The sequence below is a fragment of the Leucopleurus acutus genome (assembly GCF_964270905.1).
Source record: "Leucopleurus acutus genome assembly, chromosome: 7".
NCBI classification, from domain to species: domain Eukaryota; kingdom Metazoa; phylum Chordata; class Mammalia; order Artiodactyla; family Delphinidae; genus Leucopleurus; species Leucopleurus acutus.
The window spans coordinates 37,363,358-37,383,732 of NC_139150.1; the positions used below are offsets into that span (position 1 = coordinate 37,363,358).

The 20,375-nt window shown below is 47.5% G+C and overlaps 1 protein-coding gene across 1 annotated transcript; it reads left to right on the forward strand.

Moving 5' to 3' along the window:
* Positions 1-14,397, forward strand: VCP (valosin containing protein). Its single transcript, XM_082842266.1, has 17 exons — positions 1-294; positions 3,511-3,622; positions 3,808-3,980; positions 5,075-5,217; positions 5,786-5,916; positions 6,630-6,761; positions 7,711-7,813; positions 8,466-8,599; positions 8,678-8,813; positions 9,172-9,284; positions 9,693-9,857; positions 9,947-10,069; positions 10,330-10,542; positions 10,741-11,049; positions 11,330-11,485; positions 13,018-13,172; positions 13,323-14,397. Exons 1-17 carry the CDS (start codon positions 278-280, stop codon positions 13,426-13,428), a joined length of 2,421 nt encoding a protein of 806 aa, XP_082698392.1. The 5' UTR covers positions 1-277; the 3' UTR covers positions 13,429-14,397.
* Positions 14,398-20,375: the final 5,978 nt, after the last annotated feature.

The window sequence follows — 20,375 nt, forward strand, 5'->3', positions numbered from 1 at the left end:
CGGCTCTTCTCGGCTCAGTCTTAGCGAAGCGTCTGCAGCCGTCGTTTGGGTGGTTGCTGCCGCTGCCCCCTCGCGGATCAGGCGTCAGCGTCTCCCGCCCGCCCGCCCACCGCCCCGGTGCCGCTGGGAGGAAGCGAGAGGGAGGCCGTCTGCGGGTTTGTCGCTCCACTCGTCCTCAGCCCGGGAGACCCAAGACCCGGCACAGTCGGTCGCCTGCCACCCCTTGTAGCCGTTACCCACGGGCCGCCACAGCCGCCGGCCGGGAGAGGCGCGCGCCATGGCCTCCGGAGCTGAGTGAGTGTGTGCGCGCGCCCGTCCGCCCGCCGCGGGTGCGCGCACCGGCTGACCCGCTTCGCTGGGTAGGCCCGGCCGGGCCTGGCTGTGGGCGCGTCTAGGAGGTGGAGACAGGGAAGAAGGGAGAGGAGAGGAGAGGAAGGGGGCTAATGAGGAGCCGCGCACCCATCTGGGCCCGGCTGCGCCCCCGCGCGCCCCCTAGGCGGGGCTTGCGTTGGGCCTGGGTCGGGGCCTGGGCCAGATCGTGCTGTGTCATGCAGGCCCGGGCCGGCATGACTGGCTCCTCTGGGCGGCCGTCCCGGCCTAGTGAGGTCTGCGGGCCCACACTGCTGGCGCGGCGCCCCGGGACCTGGGGGCGCCCACCTGCGATCCGGCCTGCCACCCGCTCTAGGCCTTTGGTCCCCAGAGAGTGCAGGCCCTGCGGGCCCAACGCCCTAACTGCGCCCGGTGGGCGTGGACTTTGGGCCACGTGAAGGCCTTAGGAGCCCGGAGACCGAGGCGGAGGCCGGAGCAGGGGAAGGCCTGGCGAGCTCAGGGAAGCTCACGACGGCCACTTTTAGAGCCGGCTCGGCCTGGCTTGTGGTTGGCATCGTCTACGACCTGAGTGGTGAGAAGCTGTTGGGGAGAGGCGGGCCCAGCCTTTCGCATCTGGCCGCCTTCATACTTTAGGCCTGTTGTTATTCATACGAGAAGGCTTTAGTTAGTTTTCCTTGATGTTGTGAAATGAGGTTCAGTAGGTTCTTGCTAAAATTCAAACTTCAGTTCGTATTTTGTGAGCTTTCTAGATTTCAGCCTTTGAGGTGTGAGAGTTAGAGATGCCTTAACTAGTCAAAGACACGTTCCTTTCTCTAAGCAGTTATGTTGAGCAATCCTGGGCCCTCTACTCAGGAAAGCATCAGATAAAACCTGGCCACCTCTACCTATTTTAGAATTAAGAGCTTTAGATACTGGTGGGGGGGGTCCGGGGGAAGACACCCTCATCCTATGGAAACCCTTCTATGCAAATCACCTTCCTGACTTGAGAGTTTAGTTTTTTTTGAGATGTGTTCCTTTTTCTCAAGTTTCTGAATTGAGATGAAGTATTATTCAGGTGCCTATTTAAAAGGACTGCTTAATAAAGAATTAAAGTAGTCTCTTAGTCTTTAGTTTCCAAGACTAAAAGTCCAAAATTCTTGGAACCTGGCATCATAGACAGTTTCTGATCTCTAGGTCATCTTGATGACTTACCTGAACTCTGTCCAAGTCCCCTGTGGCCCATTGGGGTTCTGGAAAGGGCCTGACTCATGCATAAGACCAGTGGGATGTCCCCAGAGAGCCTCCGGGACAGCTCTTGGCCCATGATCAAACTGAATTCCCTCATTTAGAGATTACTTCCTTTGATGTCAGTAGATAGATGTGGAATTAAAGGTCCTTACTTTAAGGGAAAAGCATCCCACTCATCTCCAGTGCTGGGGTCAGGAATGGTAGGCAGATTGGAGGTTTTACTAGGATGCAGCTTTGGGGTTAAAATACAAACTGATGACTAGAGGCATCTGGCATTTTGTTTGTCTTTAGCCCTGGTCCTATACATCAAACGGGAAGATGGGCAGCCCTTGAAGGGTATTTTAATGCATAGGGGAGACGGAGAATGGATGGATTTAAATTGCCCTCAACTCTCATATTGACCATGCTTGCTTTCTAGGGTGTTGATAAGCATTGGAAGAGTATGCAGCATTGTGATCACCACCTTGGGGTTGGGGGAGGCAAGTTTAAACCTAAGGAAACTCCACTCTTGGAAACTAGTTTAAAGGGAATGAATAAACTAGTTTAAAGCCTATGTGAGAGGCTCAGCAGAAAACTTTCAACCTTTTTAGATGAATGGGATTTGTATTTCTTTTGAGTGTATCAGGACCAAAAGATGTAAAAAATCCCGTAACTCCCTAGCTCGTATTCTAGAGCATAGGCATCTTTTTTCTTGCAAGTTGTGAAGGTATTTCCAATAGGAATACTCTTTTGTCTTCTTTTGTTGACTGATAGATGCTTAGAACGATGCCTGACGTATTTTTTATGTATATGTATACACACACGCACGCGCACACACACACACACACACACACGTGAATTTGTTGAGTGAAGAAATAACCCGTGGAAAAGCCTCCTTTTTATTTATTTCTTGGCTTCTTCCATTGTCTGGCCCTCTTATTTTGGTTAATGCTCATGTTTTCCTGAGCCTTACTAAGAGGAGGTAGCTCTTCAGAGGGAGAGCCCACTGTGTCTAGTTAGTGAAGGCTGGAGATGAGCTAAGTGAGAAATTGGTGTCAGATGAATGATCTTAGCTTCTAGGAAATGGTAGAAACTATTTAGATAGTTTAAACTCAGTTCAGACTCAGGCAACCTTGATTTGGGTGAGAGGGATTTGGCTTTGCCCCATGTCTCAGCATTTCTTGGTTTTAACTTTTTGAACCAACCCCATGGAGTTGTGTGTCTTTGCAGAGGTTTCTGAGATTCCTTTTGAGCTTGAGCTTCTTTCTGATGAAGGTTCCAGATGTGTTAGTGTTTTGTGTGTTTTTTTTTCCAAATATGATTGTCTTTATACTTTGCATTCCTGTGGTACATAGAATGCTCTGGCGTTCAGCAGGTTTAGCCAGTAAGAAGGGTAATTCTAATGATTCTTCATTGTTCCAGGATTGCTCTGTGGGGCTTGGGGCCTCCCTGAGCCCTATGGGAGACTGTCTTGCTTGCTTCCTTCTGCAAGAAGGTTAGCAAGGAAAGAGCTTGTGCTATGTTTTGCAGTGCTGATCATTCTGGCCGTTGATACCATATGTCAGGCGTTGTGTTGAACTTGTATACATTATCTTGCTTAAGACAGTAATCCTCTGAGATGGGTGCTACTATAGTCCCCATTTTACAGAAGAGGACATCAACCTCCAGAGAGGTTAAATAACATGCCCAAGATCACAGTTAAGTGGCAGGGTTGGGATTCAGACCCAACAGGTCTGACTACAGAGCCCCTTCTCTTAATCACTATTCTATACTGTCTGAGACTATTTTCATTTTGCTAAATACTGCTCAGTCTCCACTTTTATTTTGTTTTCTTAGTTTCCTGACCCTGGGGCAAGATCACCTGGGGCCTTACAGCTAGGATACCAGTACTCAGAATACCAAGAGTTGCTAATAGAGACTGGTGGGGCCCTTGCTGGAATATGTTTTGGAACTGACTTCATTTTCTCTTTCTAGTTCAAAAGGTGATGATTTATCAACAGCCATCCTTAAACAGAAGAACCGTCCCAATCGGTTAATTGTTGATGAAGCCATCAATGAGGACAACAGTGTGGTATCCTTGTCCCAGGTAAGTTGGGTCCACAGTCCAATCTTTGCTTATTGCACTTAACCTGAGGGCTTTTCCCAGGTTTCTTTTCTCATTTTTCTTGCAGTGACCACAGATAGAGTGGGGTTTACTGGGAATCCCAACCTCCAGGGCTGCTGCTTACCCCCTGGCCCAGTGACCCAAAGGCCTTAACCTTCTTTCCTCAGCCCAAGATGGATGAGCTGCAGTTGTTCCGAGGTGACACAGTGTTGCTGAAAGGAAAGAAGAGGCGGGAAGCTGTGTGCATTGTGCTTTCTGATGACACATGTTCTGATGAGAAGATTCGAATGAATAGAGTTGTTCGGAATAACCTTCGCGTACACCTGGGGGATGTCATCAGGTGTGTGTGGGGTTCTTGGCCCCTCAGGGATGGGAGGCCAGAGACAGCCTGCATTACAGGCAGTACCCCCACCAAGGCCTTGGCAGCTGCAGATATTGGGAGCTTGCAGGCCATGGGAAGACTTATGTTTCTAGGTTGTCTTTAGGTTTTGGTTCTGCCTCTGGGACTTCAAAGCCTGCCTTTGCATGACCCTTGGGACAAGTTGGCATTTCTATGACTTTCTTGGTACCTTTATATTTTTCTACCAGAGGTATAACTTATCACACCTTAGACCCTGGTTTAGGATGCCATTTGAGTGTATCTGCCAAGTAACCTTGCAGCTGGGTTGCATTAATGGCTTTTGTTGGGGCTGGAATGAGATGGGAGTATGGGCTACGAGGTGGACTCGTAGCAGGTTTGTATAAAGATCCAAGTTAATCTAGGAGAGAGGCATAGTTTGAGCCACACCTAGGATAGCACCAGTCTGAGTGATTTTAGACTTAACTTTAGGCAAGAGGCTTCCCCATCTTGGAGTCATCTCTAGCCACTGCTACCCAACCATCTGTCACTTGGCCAGGAGCATCTCAGACTTCTGCTTCTTTTCCATGGATTCTAGGTTTCATGTAGCCTTCTTCCTGGAGGTGCTTAGTCACTTTCTCAAGGTGCTCTGACCACCTGACTGAGATTATTTTTTCACTTCTATTTCTCTGACCCTGACACTTGTCAGACTAAGGTCTCCCTTTGTAACATTGGGTTACCAATACTGACCAGAATGGGTCATCGTTGGATATCTCTCACTGAAGACCTTCCCTCTTGTGTCTTTGTGAGGGTTCCAGATGTGTGGGTCTTCCTTTTGGCTCACTGATTGGGAGTGGGCCACCCCAGCATCTTCTTCTAGAGGCTCCCCCTACTACCCCACCCTGCGTGTGACCTGTTCTGCTTGGCTGTTTCTTTGCCCTCACTCCCACCCTACCCTCCTGCCTCTCTTCACCTAAAGCCATTCCCTGCCTTTTCTCTTTTGCTTGCCATCGGCTCTCTATGCCAGGCCCTTTTGGACACCCAGTGCTTGTGGCTGCAGTTTGGTTGGTAACGTGGAGTCTGCTTGTCATCCTCAGCATCCAGCCATGCCCTGATGTGAAGTACGGCAAACGTATCCATGTACTACCCATCGATGACACGGTGGAAGGCATCACTGGCAATCTCTTTGAGGTTTACCTTAAGCCGTACTTCCTGGAAGCTTATCGACCCATCCGGAAAGGTGAGAAATAATTCTAGGGACTGAACTTAAGGGTGATTGTTTGTAGGGATACCCAAGAGTAAACCTTGGAATCTTTGTCTCATTCTCATATGTGTGTCTATACACACACATTCTGTACACATGCTCATGTGTACTCTCTCCTTCCCCACTTCCTTCCACTCCTCCATTTCCCCATTCCCACTCCTTGCTCCAGTAGAGTAAGCTGTCTTCTCTTTTATCTCTGAAGGAAGAGGTGGGCCATTTTGGCTGTCCAAAGGTGTACTTAATATTTAGCACAGTTCTACCGTTGGTGGTTGTCGTGAAAGCCTGGGTTATCTATACCCCAGAAGTCAAAAACCTTATGGGCTTCTTTCTGACACGTCAGGTTTTGTTCACTATCTTGAGTGGCAGAGGGACTCTTCACAGTTTACTTTCTATTTTTGCCTAATGCTTAATAAGATGTGGATGGGAAGGAGAAAGGGCAATATCTCGTGAACTTGGCATTCTAGATTCTAGGTTTTGATGAGGAATTCTCACTTGGTCTGGTAATAGATACCTCTAACTGCTCTTGTGCTGATTGCTCTCACAGGAGACATTTTCCTTGTCCGGGGTGGAATGCGTGCCGTAGAGTTCAAAGTAGTGGAGACAGATCCCAGTCCTTACTGTATTGTTGCTCCAGACACAGTGATTCACTGTGAAGGGGAGCCTATCAAACGAGAGGTGAGTTCTCTTCCTGATCCCGGTACCCTACTTCGTGATTACTTAGTGGGACAGTTGTGTGGTAGTTCCAAAGAATATCCAGACTTGATAGCTAAGCTTCTTCCCAGAGGTGGAAAACCTAGGTATTCATTTCTGGGCCTAGGTGTTTCTTGGAAGTATCTGATACCAATAATTTTTAAAAACCTAGATTGAACCTAAAAGGTCTAAGTGGTTGGAATAATTTTTGAGGAAGTGGTGCTGATGCTGGCATCTAGACCCCTGTGCATTTCCCACAGTTTCTAGCTTCAGGTCTTAGGGAAGCCCATCCCAGTAAGACTAAGAACAGTGTGATAGGGAAAGGCTATGCTAGAAATCTTTGCCTTGGCATAAATAAATAAGTAAGTAAGTAAATAAAACAAAAGCAAAAATTGGGAATTCCCTGGCGGTCCAGTGGTTAGGACTCTGCACTCTCACTGCTGAGGGTGCAGGTTCGATCCCTGGTCAGGGAACTTAAGATCCCACAAGCTGCACAGCACGGCCAAATAAATAAAAATAAAAACAAAACAAAAGAAATCTTTTCTTTGGGATTTTTAGAGTTTTCCTTTGAGGCATGATCCCCTTAGAGGAGAATCTTCTCATACAGCAGATTTCTCTACATCAGATTTGGAGAAACTCACCTTTTGCTGATAGTAGTATTCCTGCCTTCTCCTTTTCTTTGTCTCTTCCATATTCAGGATGAGGAAGAGTCTTTGAATGAAGTGGGCTATGATGACATTGGTGGCTGCCGGAAGCAGCTAGCTCAGATAAAGGAGATGGTGGAGCTGCCCCTGAGACATCCTGCTCTCTTTAAGGCAATTGGTGTGAAGGTGAGCATCCTGGGCTCTGTAGGATATAGTCTAGGGTGGTGATTAACAGCTACTTGCTGTCTAATTCTAGGACATCTTCATACATGTGTTTTATCATTGCCTTGGATTAGAGAGGAAGTACTGTATTTGAGTTTATAGAGGGCTCTAAATTCATTCATGCTACTAATGATCTACAACAGAGTGGGCCAGTTAAGTTCTCTGTTGCTTTTTTTTTTTCTTAATTACAACCCTTTGAGAGGTAAAAATCATTTTCAACTAATGGACCCTGTAAATAAAATCTCACCATAGTTTGCCAACCTGTGTAGAACAGTGCTGCCCAGTAGAAGTAGAAGTTAAGGAAATTTGCAGAGTGTGAAGGACCCTGAGTCCAAAATATTTGCGAACTGCTGGTCTGAAATGTAACATCCCAATCATTCCCATATCATGGGACACCCTGAAGATGAAAGACAACTTCAAAGAGTAATACTTGTGGTAGTTGGTAAGGGAAGGCATTCCAACATGATAATAAATCCTGGAGGGTTGGGATAACTGGAGTGAGTGAGCCTCTGGCCGACACTCTTAAATGTCTAAGCTAGTCCTTGGTTCTTGTCTGTCTAAATTCAGGCCCTGGGCCTAATGGCCTCTTGCTTTTCCTAGTCCCTTCAGACTTCAGACTCAGTCACACTAAGAGTCTCTTGGTGTGGTTTCTCTGCTCTTTGTCTCCTATGCATTCATAAGTATTGTCAGCTTTCTAGCAGTATTTTCTCTGCTGCTAAGAGGAGTGAGTATGGTCTGAAGTAAACTGTCTTCCTAGCAGCTGCTGCTTGAGGGCTCACTCTTACTGGTGTCAGAGTTGAGCTCTGATTCTCACCCTCTCTAGATGGAGCCCTTGTCAAGCCATTTTAGGGTGGCTGGGGTTGGGAGAAGGCGGGAGTCTGAACCTAATCACACCTTCTGTACTGGTCCTCAGCCTCCTCGGGGAATCCTGCTCTATGGACCTCCAGGGACTGGAAAGACCCTGATTGCTCGAGCTGTGGCGAATGAGACTGGTGCCTTCTTCTTTTTGATCAATGGTAGGAGCCTTGGTTCACTTTGTGTTTGGCTGGACTCAACTCTGAGCTGAGCGTGACCCAGTCTCATGAGCTGGAGAACTCATGGACATGTTCATTTGTATACCTATGCTTGTGTATACTTCAGTAACTTTATTCTAAAGTACATTGCAGACAGATAAGCAACAAGGGGATGGTATTCTACTCTGGTGCCGCCTGATCTGTCCCCACCTTGAGAAAGATTGTGGACAGACTGAAGACATTTAAGAGGAGTAAGTTAGAATGAGAACTCAAAATGTCTATGCTTACTTATTTGAGAGGGTTTGGGGGAAGACTGGCTGAGATCAGCTATCTCTTTGAGAATGAAATTTAGCTGGTAGAGGTCCAACTGGTGTGCTGCTTCTGCTCTGGCCAGAGGTCTCATAGCATCTGCTGTGATCATTTCATACTTCCAGCTCAACTGTTCGATAAGTGTATTGAGCTCCTTGACTTTTTATCCTGGCTTGGTGGCTACCCTGGGATAATGGTTGGTAGGGGCTGTGAGAAAGTAAGTAGAGGTTATTACCATATTCTCACCTAGGACCTGTCTCTGGACTGGGCGAACAAGATAGCTGATTTCTTTTGAGATTGGGAAAGGATATAGTTTTGTCATTGTATCCATTCTATATGCTTTCAGGTCCTGAGATCATGAGCAAGTTGGCTGGTGAGTCTGAGAGCAACCTTCGTAAAGCCTTTGAAGAGGCTGAGAAGAATGCTCCTGCTATTATTTTCATTGATGAGTTGGATGCCATTGCTCCCAAAAGAGAAAAAGTAGGAACTTACCCGAGGGGATAGTGGGGTGTTGAAAGGTCCTGACTTCACTTCTGACCAGACATTCTGTCCCGACAGACCCATGGGGAGGTGGAGCGGCGTATCGTATCACAGTTGTTGACCCTCATGGATGGCCTAAAGCAGAGAGCCCATGTCATTGTTATGGCAGCAACCAATAGACCCAACAGCATTGACCCAGCCCTACGACGATTTGGTAAGGACCCCAAATTTCTTTTTTTGCTGTCCTTGCTCTTGGGGAGATTGTGGCTCTACTGGCCTTAATCCCATTGATCCCACATCTGTCCTTCATCTAAGTCACCTATTCCTGAGGATTTCTTGAAGCTCTTTGCAGTGTTAGGGCCCAGGGTTCCTTTCCCTTATTCCATGTCATGTCTAGGGTGACCACCCATCCTGGTTTGCCTGAGACCAAGGGATTTCCCAGAATATGGGGCCTTCAATGCTAACTCCAGGACATTCCTGGGCAAACTGGGATGGGTGGTCACCTTAGGCCTGCCCTTTCTTCCCTCTGCACCAGAAATGATTCCTGTCTATGTTTACGCACTGTCTCACAGGTCGCTTTGACAGGGAGGTGGATATTGGAATCCCTGATGCTACAGGACGCTTGGAAATTCTTCAGATCCACACCAAGAACATGAAGCTGGCAGATGATGTGGACCTTGAGCAGGTGGAGTGATGATGAGGGCTGGCCAGAAGTTAGGATATCTGTTTCCAGGCAGTTGAAGGGAACTGACTAGGGACATAAGCTTCAGATGTGAGGCAATTGATTTTGATTCTTGTGCAGTGGAAGGGAAGTGATCTCAGATTGAATCCAGGAAACTAGGGTTGGCATGTTTCTCGGTTGACACTGAATTAGAGTGAACCAGAATTTGGGGGGCAGCTTTATTTCCAGGCCCCGAGTCCAGGCTTGAATACTTAAAACCCAGCCGATGAAAGGGCCACTAGTATGTGTTCAGGGAAATGGAAGGACCCAGAGATAGAAGTCAGGGGAAGGGACCAGGATTCTGTTGTCTCTGAGCTTCCTAAGGCAGCTAGGTCTCAGAGACAGCATAGTAAGAAGATCTTCTCTCTGCAGGTAGCCAATGAAACTCATGGGCATGTGGGCGCTGACTTAGCAGCCCTGTGCTCGGAGGCTGCTCTGCAAGCCATCCGCAAGAAGATGGACCTCATTGACCTAGAGGACGAGACCATCGATGCTGAGGTCATGAACTCCCTGGCAGTTACTATGGATGACTTCCGAGTAAGGGCCTCTCCCATATCTCAGGTACACACACATGCACTCTGATCTCCCCTGGCAAGTCTCATCCCCAGTTTTTCTTCCCTTTTTAGTGGGCCCTGAGCCAGAGCAACCCGTCAGCACTGCGGGAAACTGTGGTAGAGGTACCACAGGTGACCTGGGAGGACATTGGGGGCCTGGAGGATGTCAAACGTGAGCTTCAGGAGCTGGTCCAGGTAGGGTGCTTGGTCCAGGGTGAGTCACTGCGTCAGTACGTTGTAATTGAGCTGGGTGATATTGGGGTGTTGTCACATTCATTGCAGAAATTGTGAGCATAATTCGGGAACCTGCTATTCTCTGGTTGGAGGCACTAAGGAGCCTGCTTTTAGGGAACCTGGGTCTTCACCATGGGATGGTGTGGGAGGATGCTTCTGTTTGGTTAGGTTTCTTTCAAACTATGGAGGTATCCCTGAACCCTCTTTGCTTTTCCTCCTAGTATCCTGTGGAGCACCCAGACAAATTCCTCAAGTTTGGTATGACACCTTCCAAGGGAGTACTGTTCTATGGACCTCCTGGTTGTGGGAAAACCTTGCTGGCCAAAGCCATTGCTAATGAGTGCCAGGCCAACTTCATCTCCATCAAGGGTCCTGAGCTGCTCACCATGTGGTTTGGGGAGTCTGAGGCCAACGTCAGAGAAATCTTTGACAAGGTGAGCTATAGGTGGCTGGGCTATCAATTCACTTGCTTGGGGACAAGTTAAGGGTGGAGGCTGTTCTTTGGGAGAGTAAACACCATCTCATTCTGGCAGCTCAGCTAGGGCAGTGAAGGTCACTTTATCTTCCGTTCCTTCTCCGATCTGAGGGATCCGATTGTGCTAATGCTTGAGTCCATCTGTCCCCTCACACAGGCCCGCCAAGCTGCCCCCTGTGTACTGTTCTTTGATGAGCTGGATTCGATTGCCAAGGCCCGTGGTGGCAACATTGGAGATGGTGGTGGGGCTGCTGACCGAGTCATCAACCAGATCCTGACAGAAATGGATGGCATGTCCACAAAAAAAAATGTGTTTATCATTGGCGCTACCAACCGGCCTGACATCATTGATCCTGCCATTCTGCGACCTGGCCGCCTTGATCAGCTCATCTACATCCCACTTCCTGATGAGAAGTCCCGTGTTGCCATTCTCAAGGCCAACCTGCGCAAGTCCCCAGTTGCCAAGGCAGGTGCAAGGTCTTGGGGTCGTGGTGACTTCTGTGAATCTGCAGGCTGTGTGGAGTGGTGTTTGGTTCCTGGACAAGATTCCGTTGGGGATTCCTGGGGTTATGGTTGAAAAGGGAATATGGAAGATTTGGGGGTATTAGGGTAATCTAGAATAAGGAATAAAATGGGGTGGCAGAAGATGGGACAAACTGGAATTGGGAGTGTTTGGATGGTCAAAGATCCATGTATCACAGGGGAGGAGAGACTGAATGCTAAGATAGATATGTTGCTTCTTTTAGGATGTGGATTTGGAGTTCCTGGCTAAGATGACTAATGGCTTCTCTGGAGCTGACTTGACAGAGATTTGCCAACGTGCTTGCAAGCTGGCCATCCGTGAATCGATCGAGAGTGAGATCAGGCGAGAACGGGAGAGGCAGACCAACCCATCAGCCATGGTGGGTCTGCATCCTTTCCCCAGATGTGCCAGTTGTGGGAAGCCAGGGGACAGTCTCCACAATGCCCTAGAGTTAAGAGTATAAGATTTTGGAAAGATCACCTGACTGAGATGTTTAGCAGGGCATCAAAGAGAAAATGCTGAGCATATAACCTCTTCAATCAGGAATTATAAAGGCTGAGAAGAGATCAGCAGAGAAACACATAGAGCAGGCCTAAGAACCTAGTGTCTGTGGACCTATCCTTGGTGTTCCATGGACCCCTTGAATTAAATGCACAGTTTGGTGGAGTGTGTGTGTAAGCTCAATAAAGATAGGGACTCTATATCATCTTGCTTGTTTCCCATTGTATCATGGCACAGTGTTAGAGACTGACTTCGCGAATAAAGAAATAAATGGCTTTCTTTACCTTTTAGAGGGGGCCTGTGACATCTCTCCTTCCTCTCATCAAAGCTTATAAACTAGGGCTTCCCTGGTGGCGCAGTGGTTGAGAGTCCGCCTGCCGATGCAGGGGACACGGGTTCGTGCCCCGGTCCGGGAAGATCCCACGTGCCGCGGAGCGGCTAGGCCCGTGAGCCATGGCCACTGAGCCTGTGCGTCCGGAGCCTGTATTCCGCAACGGGAGAGGCCACAACAGTGAGAGGCCCGCGTACCACAAAAAAAAAAAAAAAAAAAAAAAAAGCTTATAAACTACTGATACACTGATCCGAGGGCAGTCTCATAAATCATAGCAATTGAGTGGCTTCTCAGTAGAAGAGATAGGGTGTGAGCCTGGGCTGTGAAGAGAGAGAATTTGGGTAAAGGAAATAAGGCGCCCAAATAACCAGCTTGAGAAGTAGGATTACAGGAACTGGGAAAACCTGGGTAGAATTGAAGACATCATATGTTGCTGGAAGTGAGGCCAGTAGGTAAGGTGTAATCTAGATGTGATAAGCACTTTGACATTTTCTTTTTAAAAGTTTATGTTTTTGAGGTATAATTTACATATTGTAAAATTCGCCCTTTTTAGGTGTACTATTTCTGTGCTTTTTGACAAAATATATAAGTTCTATAACTACAGTTGAGATAGACAAATTTCCATCATCCCCAAAGTTCCCTCGTGCCACTTTTTAAATTTTTTTTTTTAATTTTTTGGCCGTGCCTTGCAGCACACGGAGTCTTAGTTCTCCAACCAGGGGTCAAACCCCTGCAGTGGAAGCGCGGAGTCTCAACCACTGGACCACCAGGGGAGTCCCTCTCATACCACTTTAATCAGCTTCTTTTTCCCACCCTAAGCCCTTGGTAACCACTGATTAGAATTCTGTCCCTACAGTTTTACCTCCAGAATGCATTGACAGGTTTTTAAGCAGGACAGTGACTCGGTTTTAGGAAGATTGGCCTGGCAACCTGTTCAGCAGAGGCCCAACTTATTGGAGAGGCCCAATCCTCTAAGCCTCTGCCATAAGCTACTGCAGTAATGGGGTCAGGAAGGCCAGGGAAGGAATGCAGGCTGAGCCTTAACTAGCCCCGGTGGTCTGTGTTTACCTTTCCTGCAGGAGGTAGAAGAGGATGATCCAGTGCCTGAGATCCGCCGAGATCACTTTGAGGAAGCCATGCGCTTTGCTCGCCGTTCTGTCAGTGATAATGACATCAGGAAGTATGAGATGTTTGCTCAGACCCTTCAACAGAGTCGGGGCTTTGGCAGCTTCAGGTAACTAGGTTTCAGTGGGCAGTGTTTAATTTGTCTTGGATAACTCTACAGCCAAGGTAGTTGGAGCCCTAAGGAGGCTAGAATGGGTAGTTGTGAAAATCCTACACAAGCCCTGCCCTAACCCTCTTTTTTGCCTCTGCTCTCGTGCAGATTCCCTTCAGGAAACCAAGGTGGAGCTGGCCCCAGTCAGGGCAGTGGTGCTGGCACAGGTGGCAGTGTGTACACAGAAGATAATGACGACGACCTGTATGGCTAAGTGGTGGTGGCCAGTGCGCAGTGAGCTGGCCTGGCTGGACCTTGTTCCCTGAGGGTGGGGGCGCTTGCCCAGGAGGGACCAGGGTGCGCCCACGGCCTGCTCCGCTCCTCGGTCTGAACAGTTCAGCCGCAGCCAGATTCTGGACCGGGGCTTGCTGTTGCAAAAAAATACAAAACAAAAGCGATAAAATAAAAGTGATTTTCCATTTGGGAGGCGGAGAATGAATTACCATCAAGAAATTGGGCCTTGGGCCCATGCTGTTTCTGTTGTAGTTTGGGGCAGTGCAGGGGACCTCTATGGGTGTGAACAAAGGCATTATCGCCATTCCCCACGGTAAAGCATCTGCACTTCACTCAATGCTGCCCAAGCCCTCCCTTCTTCCCCCTACCCAACCTGGGTAGGAGGGTGAAGGGCTACAGTTGCTGAGTGTTTATATAGAGAGTAGGTTGGTTCTTATTTTACATGCTTTTGAGTTAATGTTGGAAAACTAATCACAAGCAGTTTCTAAACCAAAATGACATGTTGTAAAAGGACAATAAACATTGGGTCAAAATGGAGCCTGAGTCCTGGCCCCTGTGCCTGCTTCTTTTCCTGGGAAGGGCCTTGGGCTACTCCAAGAGTGCCAAGGCACTCTTCCAAATGTGAAATTCTAGAATTAAGATTGCACCCTCTTCCCCTACTGATAAACATTGGTATACTGCTGCCTCGCCCAGTGTCTGCAGTATCACTGGATAGGACTGCAGTGGAGGGAGAGCAGCCTGATGGAGCTCCAGATGTGGTGAATGTGGGATCCTCTACCTGTATTTGATGTGGATGGTGAGATTAGGCCTGCAGAGTCCCCTTTTCCTGACCAAGGCTGAATTGGGGCGTCCTCCAAAAATCTAAAAGTTGTAGAAAGATACAGTTTCTGTCTGGAGATGGATGTTCTCTTGATGCATCTAAAAATTTCATATATTCATGTTCTGGTTGAGGATCACTTACAGTTATGTCCACCTTTATGTAATTTGTATTATGAAAACATAGCTTTTTTTCTAATATAAAATTCTAGTATTGGATGTGTTTCTTTCTAAACGAAACATCCTCCCCTCCTCCTCGTTTTTCAGATGATTGCTTGCATAGTTTTGTCCAGGTATAGAGTATCCTCTTCGTTCAGCAAGTACTAACGTAATCACTTCGTGCTTCTGGGATCGGTACCTCGATGCCTTATCGAAGAAGGAGTATGGTGCAGAGAAAATAATCCACTGAGTCAAATTAGTCATTCTAGTACTTATACCAGCCTCTGGTTTGATCTACATAGGTAGGTAAACTACAAGGACTCAAGATAGTCTGATTAAACTAGGGGTGATTAAACTAGGGCATCTTGAACTCATGTGCTGTGAAATAGATATTCTTGCACCTTTGTGATTTGCATTGACTGTCCCTTGTGACACTTCCTCCACTGGATCCTGTCTTTGGTCCTCCTTTGGTTTTCCTACCATTTTAGGTATCCTGACGGCTTAGCTTTCAGTCTTCCTACTCTGGACATTGTCACTCTATCTCATCCCTGTGGCAACCTAACCTCAGTAAGACCAAAGACAAGGTCTTTTGTGGTAAAGACATTTGATACCTCTGCATCAAGTTATGGGAACAGAACAGAAGGCAAGATCCCACAAAATAGGTAGAGGTACTGGTTGATATGTGATAGAAATTTGTGTTGGAATGATTGCTTTGCACTCACTTATAACACGAAGTGTGTCTATAGGGAAGGTGGTTGGAGCTTTATAGATTCTTTAGGAAAAAAATAAGAGCAGACTTGTGAGAGGCCTGGTTTTGCTTCTCACCCTTGTGCTTATAGCAGTGTAGCGTCACACAAGGCACGGAGCTCTTCTGGGGCCTCGAGATTTCTTAGTCTGATAAAATGATTGACAGTGCTTCGTAAATTGTAGAAAGCAGTGTGAGGGACTGTTTATTGTCAAAATGCACCTGTAGAAGCCTGCATACTTAAACCAAGAGGCAAATTGTATAGGCAGTTCATCTTTCTCCCCACAGGGTTCCCAGAAAGAAATTGGAATGTGATCTTACTATAGCCATCTTCCCACAGGATAAGTGCTGTGATTAGAAGATGGGTTTCTAACCAAAAATATGGCATCAAATTAGATCATGGAGGACCAACAGTTCACCACAGAGGCGAAAGCAAAGATGGAACTATAAATCTAAAATCTTGAAATATATTGGGGTCCAAGACACTGATCCTGCAAGTAGCCCTGAGAGTAGTGGTTACATGGTGCCCAGGATGCCAGTCATTAGTTTGACCGAACTGACCAAATGTTAAATGGTTTGTTAATCTTGCCCGGCCCTACAACCTACTGAGGGCTTAAAAAGACTTAAGAATATAGGACTTGGATGTTTCATAAAGCTATTCAGAGTTGCATAGGCTCATTAAATGGCCCTATGTCAAGTGGAAATTCAGAATTGCATTGTCTTTGAAACTATGAGACTATTTTTCTGGGGGTGGATAGGTGGGAAGAAGGAAAGTACCTTCAGTTCCACTCCTGGCCAGCAGGAGGTAAGTTGGGCTCAGACCCTATAGACAAGTTAGGGCTAAATAAAACTTTGGAACAGAATAGTAACATTAGTGAGAGGAGGCAGAGGGAAGCATGTACCTTCTGACTGTTTTCTCAACCAACTATACAGAGTAGAGCGAATGTTATGATTGGGAAGAGCACTGGTTTGGGAGTGTGAACTTGACCTCACAGAACCTCACTGTCTTTGAAGGGCTTGATAGCCATAATATCAGGAAAGCAGTGCTATCAACAAGACATAAATTGTTATGGGGCTGCAAAGAAGGGGAAACCGTACTAAGATAGGAGAATCTGAGAAGGCTGTGGAGGCAGTCTGAGGTGGGGGTTAAAGGAAGATGGGAGGCTTGACATTGGGTCAGAGCATGCTTAAGAAGCGTCAGGTTGACTAGCAAGGGAGTGAATTCTGAGAGGCCAAACCACATTGTGAAGAACCTCAAATGCCAGGTGTGAACTTTATTCTAATGATCTTGTGGGTCCTCTGGGGGTTTAGGCAGGAAAGTAACCGTCAGATTTCAGGGCTAGAGAACTTTTTTTTTCTTTTTTTTTTTGTTATGGCAAAATAACATAAAATTCATGCAAAAATTTCCAAGTGTACAGTACAGTATTGTCAACTACATGTGCATTGTTGTGTATAGATGATTCACTTTTTTTTCATTGACAGTTCACTTTTTTTTTTTTTTTTGTCTCACAGTGTGGCTTGTGGGATCTTAGTTCTCCGACCAGGGATTGAACCCAGGTCCCCGCAGTGAAAGCACTGAATCCTATCTGCTGGACTGCCAGGGAGTTTCCAACAATTCACGTTTTTTTTTTTTTGTTTTTCTTCGGTACACGGGCCTCTCACTGTTGTGGCCTCTCCCGTTGCGGAGCACAGGCTCCAGACGCGCAGGCTCAGCGGCCATGGCTCACGGGCCCAGCCGCTCCACGGCATGTGGGATCTTCCCGGACCGGGGCACGAACCCGTGTCCCCTGCATCGGCAGGCGGACTCTCAACCACTGCGCCACCAGGGAAGCCCAACAATTCACTTTTTCAAAAACTTTTATTTTTGGGAATTTCCTGGTGGCCCAGTGGTTAGGACTTGGTGCTTTCACTGCCATGGGCTCGGGTTCAATCCCTGATTGGGGAACTAAGATCTGTAATGCAGCCAAAAATTATATAGTATTCCCAATAACCAGAGATAATCATTTTTTTTTTTCTTTTTTAGATTGGGGCATGAGGTTAAAGGAGGAGTCAGGAGCAGGCTTCTGGCTTCAGTACTGGGGTGGATGTTGTACACCCCTTCAATAGGAATTCGCACATTGGAGGACAGGGTTAAAGGGAAAATGAGTAAGTTTTAGACAGGTTGTATATGAGACAATACTAGTAGGTGGTAAGATAGGTGGATCCTGAAGCCTAGAGATGGTTAAAAAATGACCCATGTTTTGAAATATCGCACTTAATGGAATGGGTTCAAGACACTATGTTTTTAATGGTATTGGTAAAATTGGATATCTTTTTTGGGGGTTGGGGGAGTTAGATTCTCTCCTCATACTGTACTCAAAAATTAGATTAACAATCTAAACATAACATCTATGGGAATTCCCTGGTGGTCCAGTGGTTAGTGCTCTGCCCTTCCACTGCAGGGGACACGGGTTCAGTCCCTGGTTGGGGAACTAAAATCCCACATGCTGCACGGCATGGCCAAAAATAAATAAACGAATGTCCATGAGGGTGCTAGAAGAAAGTGTCTTAGAATCCATAAGGGAACATGTTGGTAGATTTAAACTTCGGCATGGTAAAATCGCTTTAAAATTAGAAAATAAGCTACAGATTGGGAGAAACTATTTGCAGCATATTAACAGGTTGAGTTAATATCTGTGACAGACAGGATAATGCCATTCCCAAACCCCCTGACCAATGCCCACGTCCTAATCCTTGGCACCTGTGAATATATTGTGCTACATGGCAAAAGGGAATTAAAGTTGCAGATGGAAGTAAGGTTGCTAGCTAACTTACTTTAAGATAGGAAGAGTATCTTGGATTATTGAGGTGGGTCCAATGTAATTAAAAGTGTCCTGAAAAGTGGGAGAGGGAGGAAAAAGTGATGTGAGAAGAACTTGACTTGCCTTTGCTAGCTTTGAAGATGGAGGAGGAGGGCCAATAGCCAAGGAATGTGGGCAGCTTCTAGAAGCTGGGAAAGACCAGGAACGAATCCTACCCAGTGCCTACAGAAAGGAATGCGGCCCTGCCAACCTCTTGATTTTAGCCCTGTGAGACTTCTAATAAAATTAATTTATGTTGTTTTGTGATAATTTGTTATGGCAGCAGTAGAAAAGTAATAAAATACCCAGCAAACAGTGCAGTAGAAAAATGGTTATACGATATGAACAGGCAATTATAGAAGAAATTCAGCGATCGCTAAACATATAAAAAGGGACTTGTTTTTGTGGCCTTGGAGATGCATGAGCTAAACTAGAGAGAGAAAAGAGCAGAGGGCTGACAAGAATTGGCTAGAAATATATGTGGGGAACTTGTGTATCAAGTATGTGAAGAAGGGGACCATACCCAGGACCAAGAGCAGCTGCCTAGACCCAGACCAATTGTGCTCGTGTGAATGGATATATTTTTCTTCTGTTGACTTGCTGTGAAGTTTTTCTCAAGGGCAGCATTGGTCTGTGCTCCCCTGGCCTTAACAGCTTCACCCTGTAGAGTGAGGACTCCGGGTTGTAGACTCCAGGTTGATCATCTGTGAACAGCTTGAAAAGAAAGTTAAGCCTATAGAATCCTGAGCTCTCTACTTCTGGGACCTGATCCTGAGGAGATACAGCTGTAGCAGAATAGGGAACCGTCATTTCCAGTACCCCAGACTCCAAAAAAGACATGAGTGGGGTTTGTCTAGTTCAGCTAGTTTATTAGGATTTCCTTTGTGTCTCCACCCCCCAACTGGTTTGGCTTCAGGTCTTGGGGTACTTATATTGGGTGCCAGTACTACCAGCCTTTTCTCTGCTGACTGGATTTGGTGGGCAGGGGTCCATGGGTACCCAGAAATTTGGCTAACATCCTTTGGAGACCCCTGGTAAGGGGAGCCTGAGGTGTGGGGGAGGAAAGATGCTTCTGGGCCCAAGGGCAGTGCTTACAGTGCCGAGGGGCCAGGATGTCACCAGCTCCCAGCCTTGCCCCTCTCTGACCTTGGGAACCTGAAGCCTTGGAGTGAGGCTGCAGGGAGGGAGCAGTGTGTCGAGAGCTCTGGTCCCTGTGCTGAGATCTTTGCAAAAGTCTGCTTACAGGGACCTCTGCTAGTCTGGCCTGGGCTAGGTGGCTTTTCCCTGTAACTGTGGTTGAGCCCAATTTTGCATCCCCTTCTCCGTGGTCTCCTTTGGGTTTCCTGGGGTGCTCTCTCTTTTTGGCTGAAGACAGGGCTGAAGCCTTGTCCTGTCTCTTGCCTGAGGCTGGAACCTCAGGGTATGAGGGCTCTTCCAGGCCCGGGCAGTGAACACATGACCCCTGGGATGACATCTTCACATTCATTCTTTGCTCTTTCTGAGGCTCTTGTTCTGCCCTGCCAGACTTCCATAGCTGAGGTTGGATAGAGGAGTGGGAGTGATAACAGTGGGGGACCTGGATAGGCTGAGTTACTGTGCTCTGAGGTTTAGGGGGATGACAGCTTGAAGAGTTGGGGCACAGACTGAGGGGATGAATCTGCTGTGGTGGGCAAGAAGAGAGTCTCCGGGTGGCTTGAGTTGTGGAGCTCAGGGCGGGGGAGCTGCCAAATGATTGACTTGGGCCAAGAGATCTGGAAGCAGGGCTCTGCTGTAGTTTCTTCAGCCTGAGTTCCAACTCTTTACTCCAGTGCCAGGCCTGGATCCCAGAGTGGGTGGGCATCTTTGGGACAGCCTCACCCTGGGAGGATGGAGTCTCTGCCTTAGCCCCTGGGAACAGCTCTCCCTTGGGTAGGCCAGGCTGGTTGGACTCAATCTTCAGAGGTTCAGCTTGGGTGGGAGGCCAGGGTATTGGCTGTAGGGGATCCACTGCTGGAAGGCTGGGGTCCTGGGGGATCCCTCTTTGTTGCACATTCCTCCACACAAACTCAAGGTCAATGTGTGGATCTGGTAGAGGAGCAGAAAGTGACCTGGGGGTTGGGGCTGGGAGTTCAGTGGTGCAGCAGTTCCCTCTCTGCTCCACTGTTTCCCCCTCAGGTTTACAGTTGCATTGGTCTCCAATAGGCTCACTTGTGTGAGACTTTGACATAGAGTTTGGGCATGGGCTGGGACCCCACAATGGGGACACAGGAACACAACAGGTTTCTTTCTGCTCCATGTCCCCCGCAGTAGGCTCAGAGTCAGATTGGACTCCCAAGGGGTTGGCTCCACGTGGGTCTTGGGGTAAGCTGCAAGCCAGGAGCTCAGAGG

Excerpts from the sequence above, each read along its gene's own strand:
- VCP (XM_082842266.1), top strand. Across the intron at positions 6,762-7,710 it reads TTAAGGCAATTGGTGTGAAG|CCTCCTCGGGGAATCCTGCT; the intron begins GTGAGCATCCTG and ends ACTGGTCCTCAG. Across the intron at positions 10,070-10,329 it reads AGCTTCAGGAGCTGGTCCAG|TATCCTGTGGAGCACCCAGA; the intron begins GTAGGGTGCTTG and ends TTTTCCTCCTAG.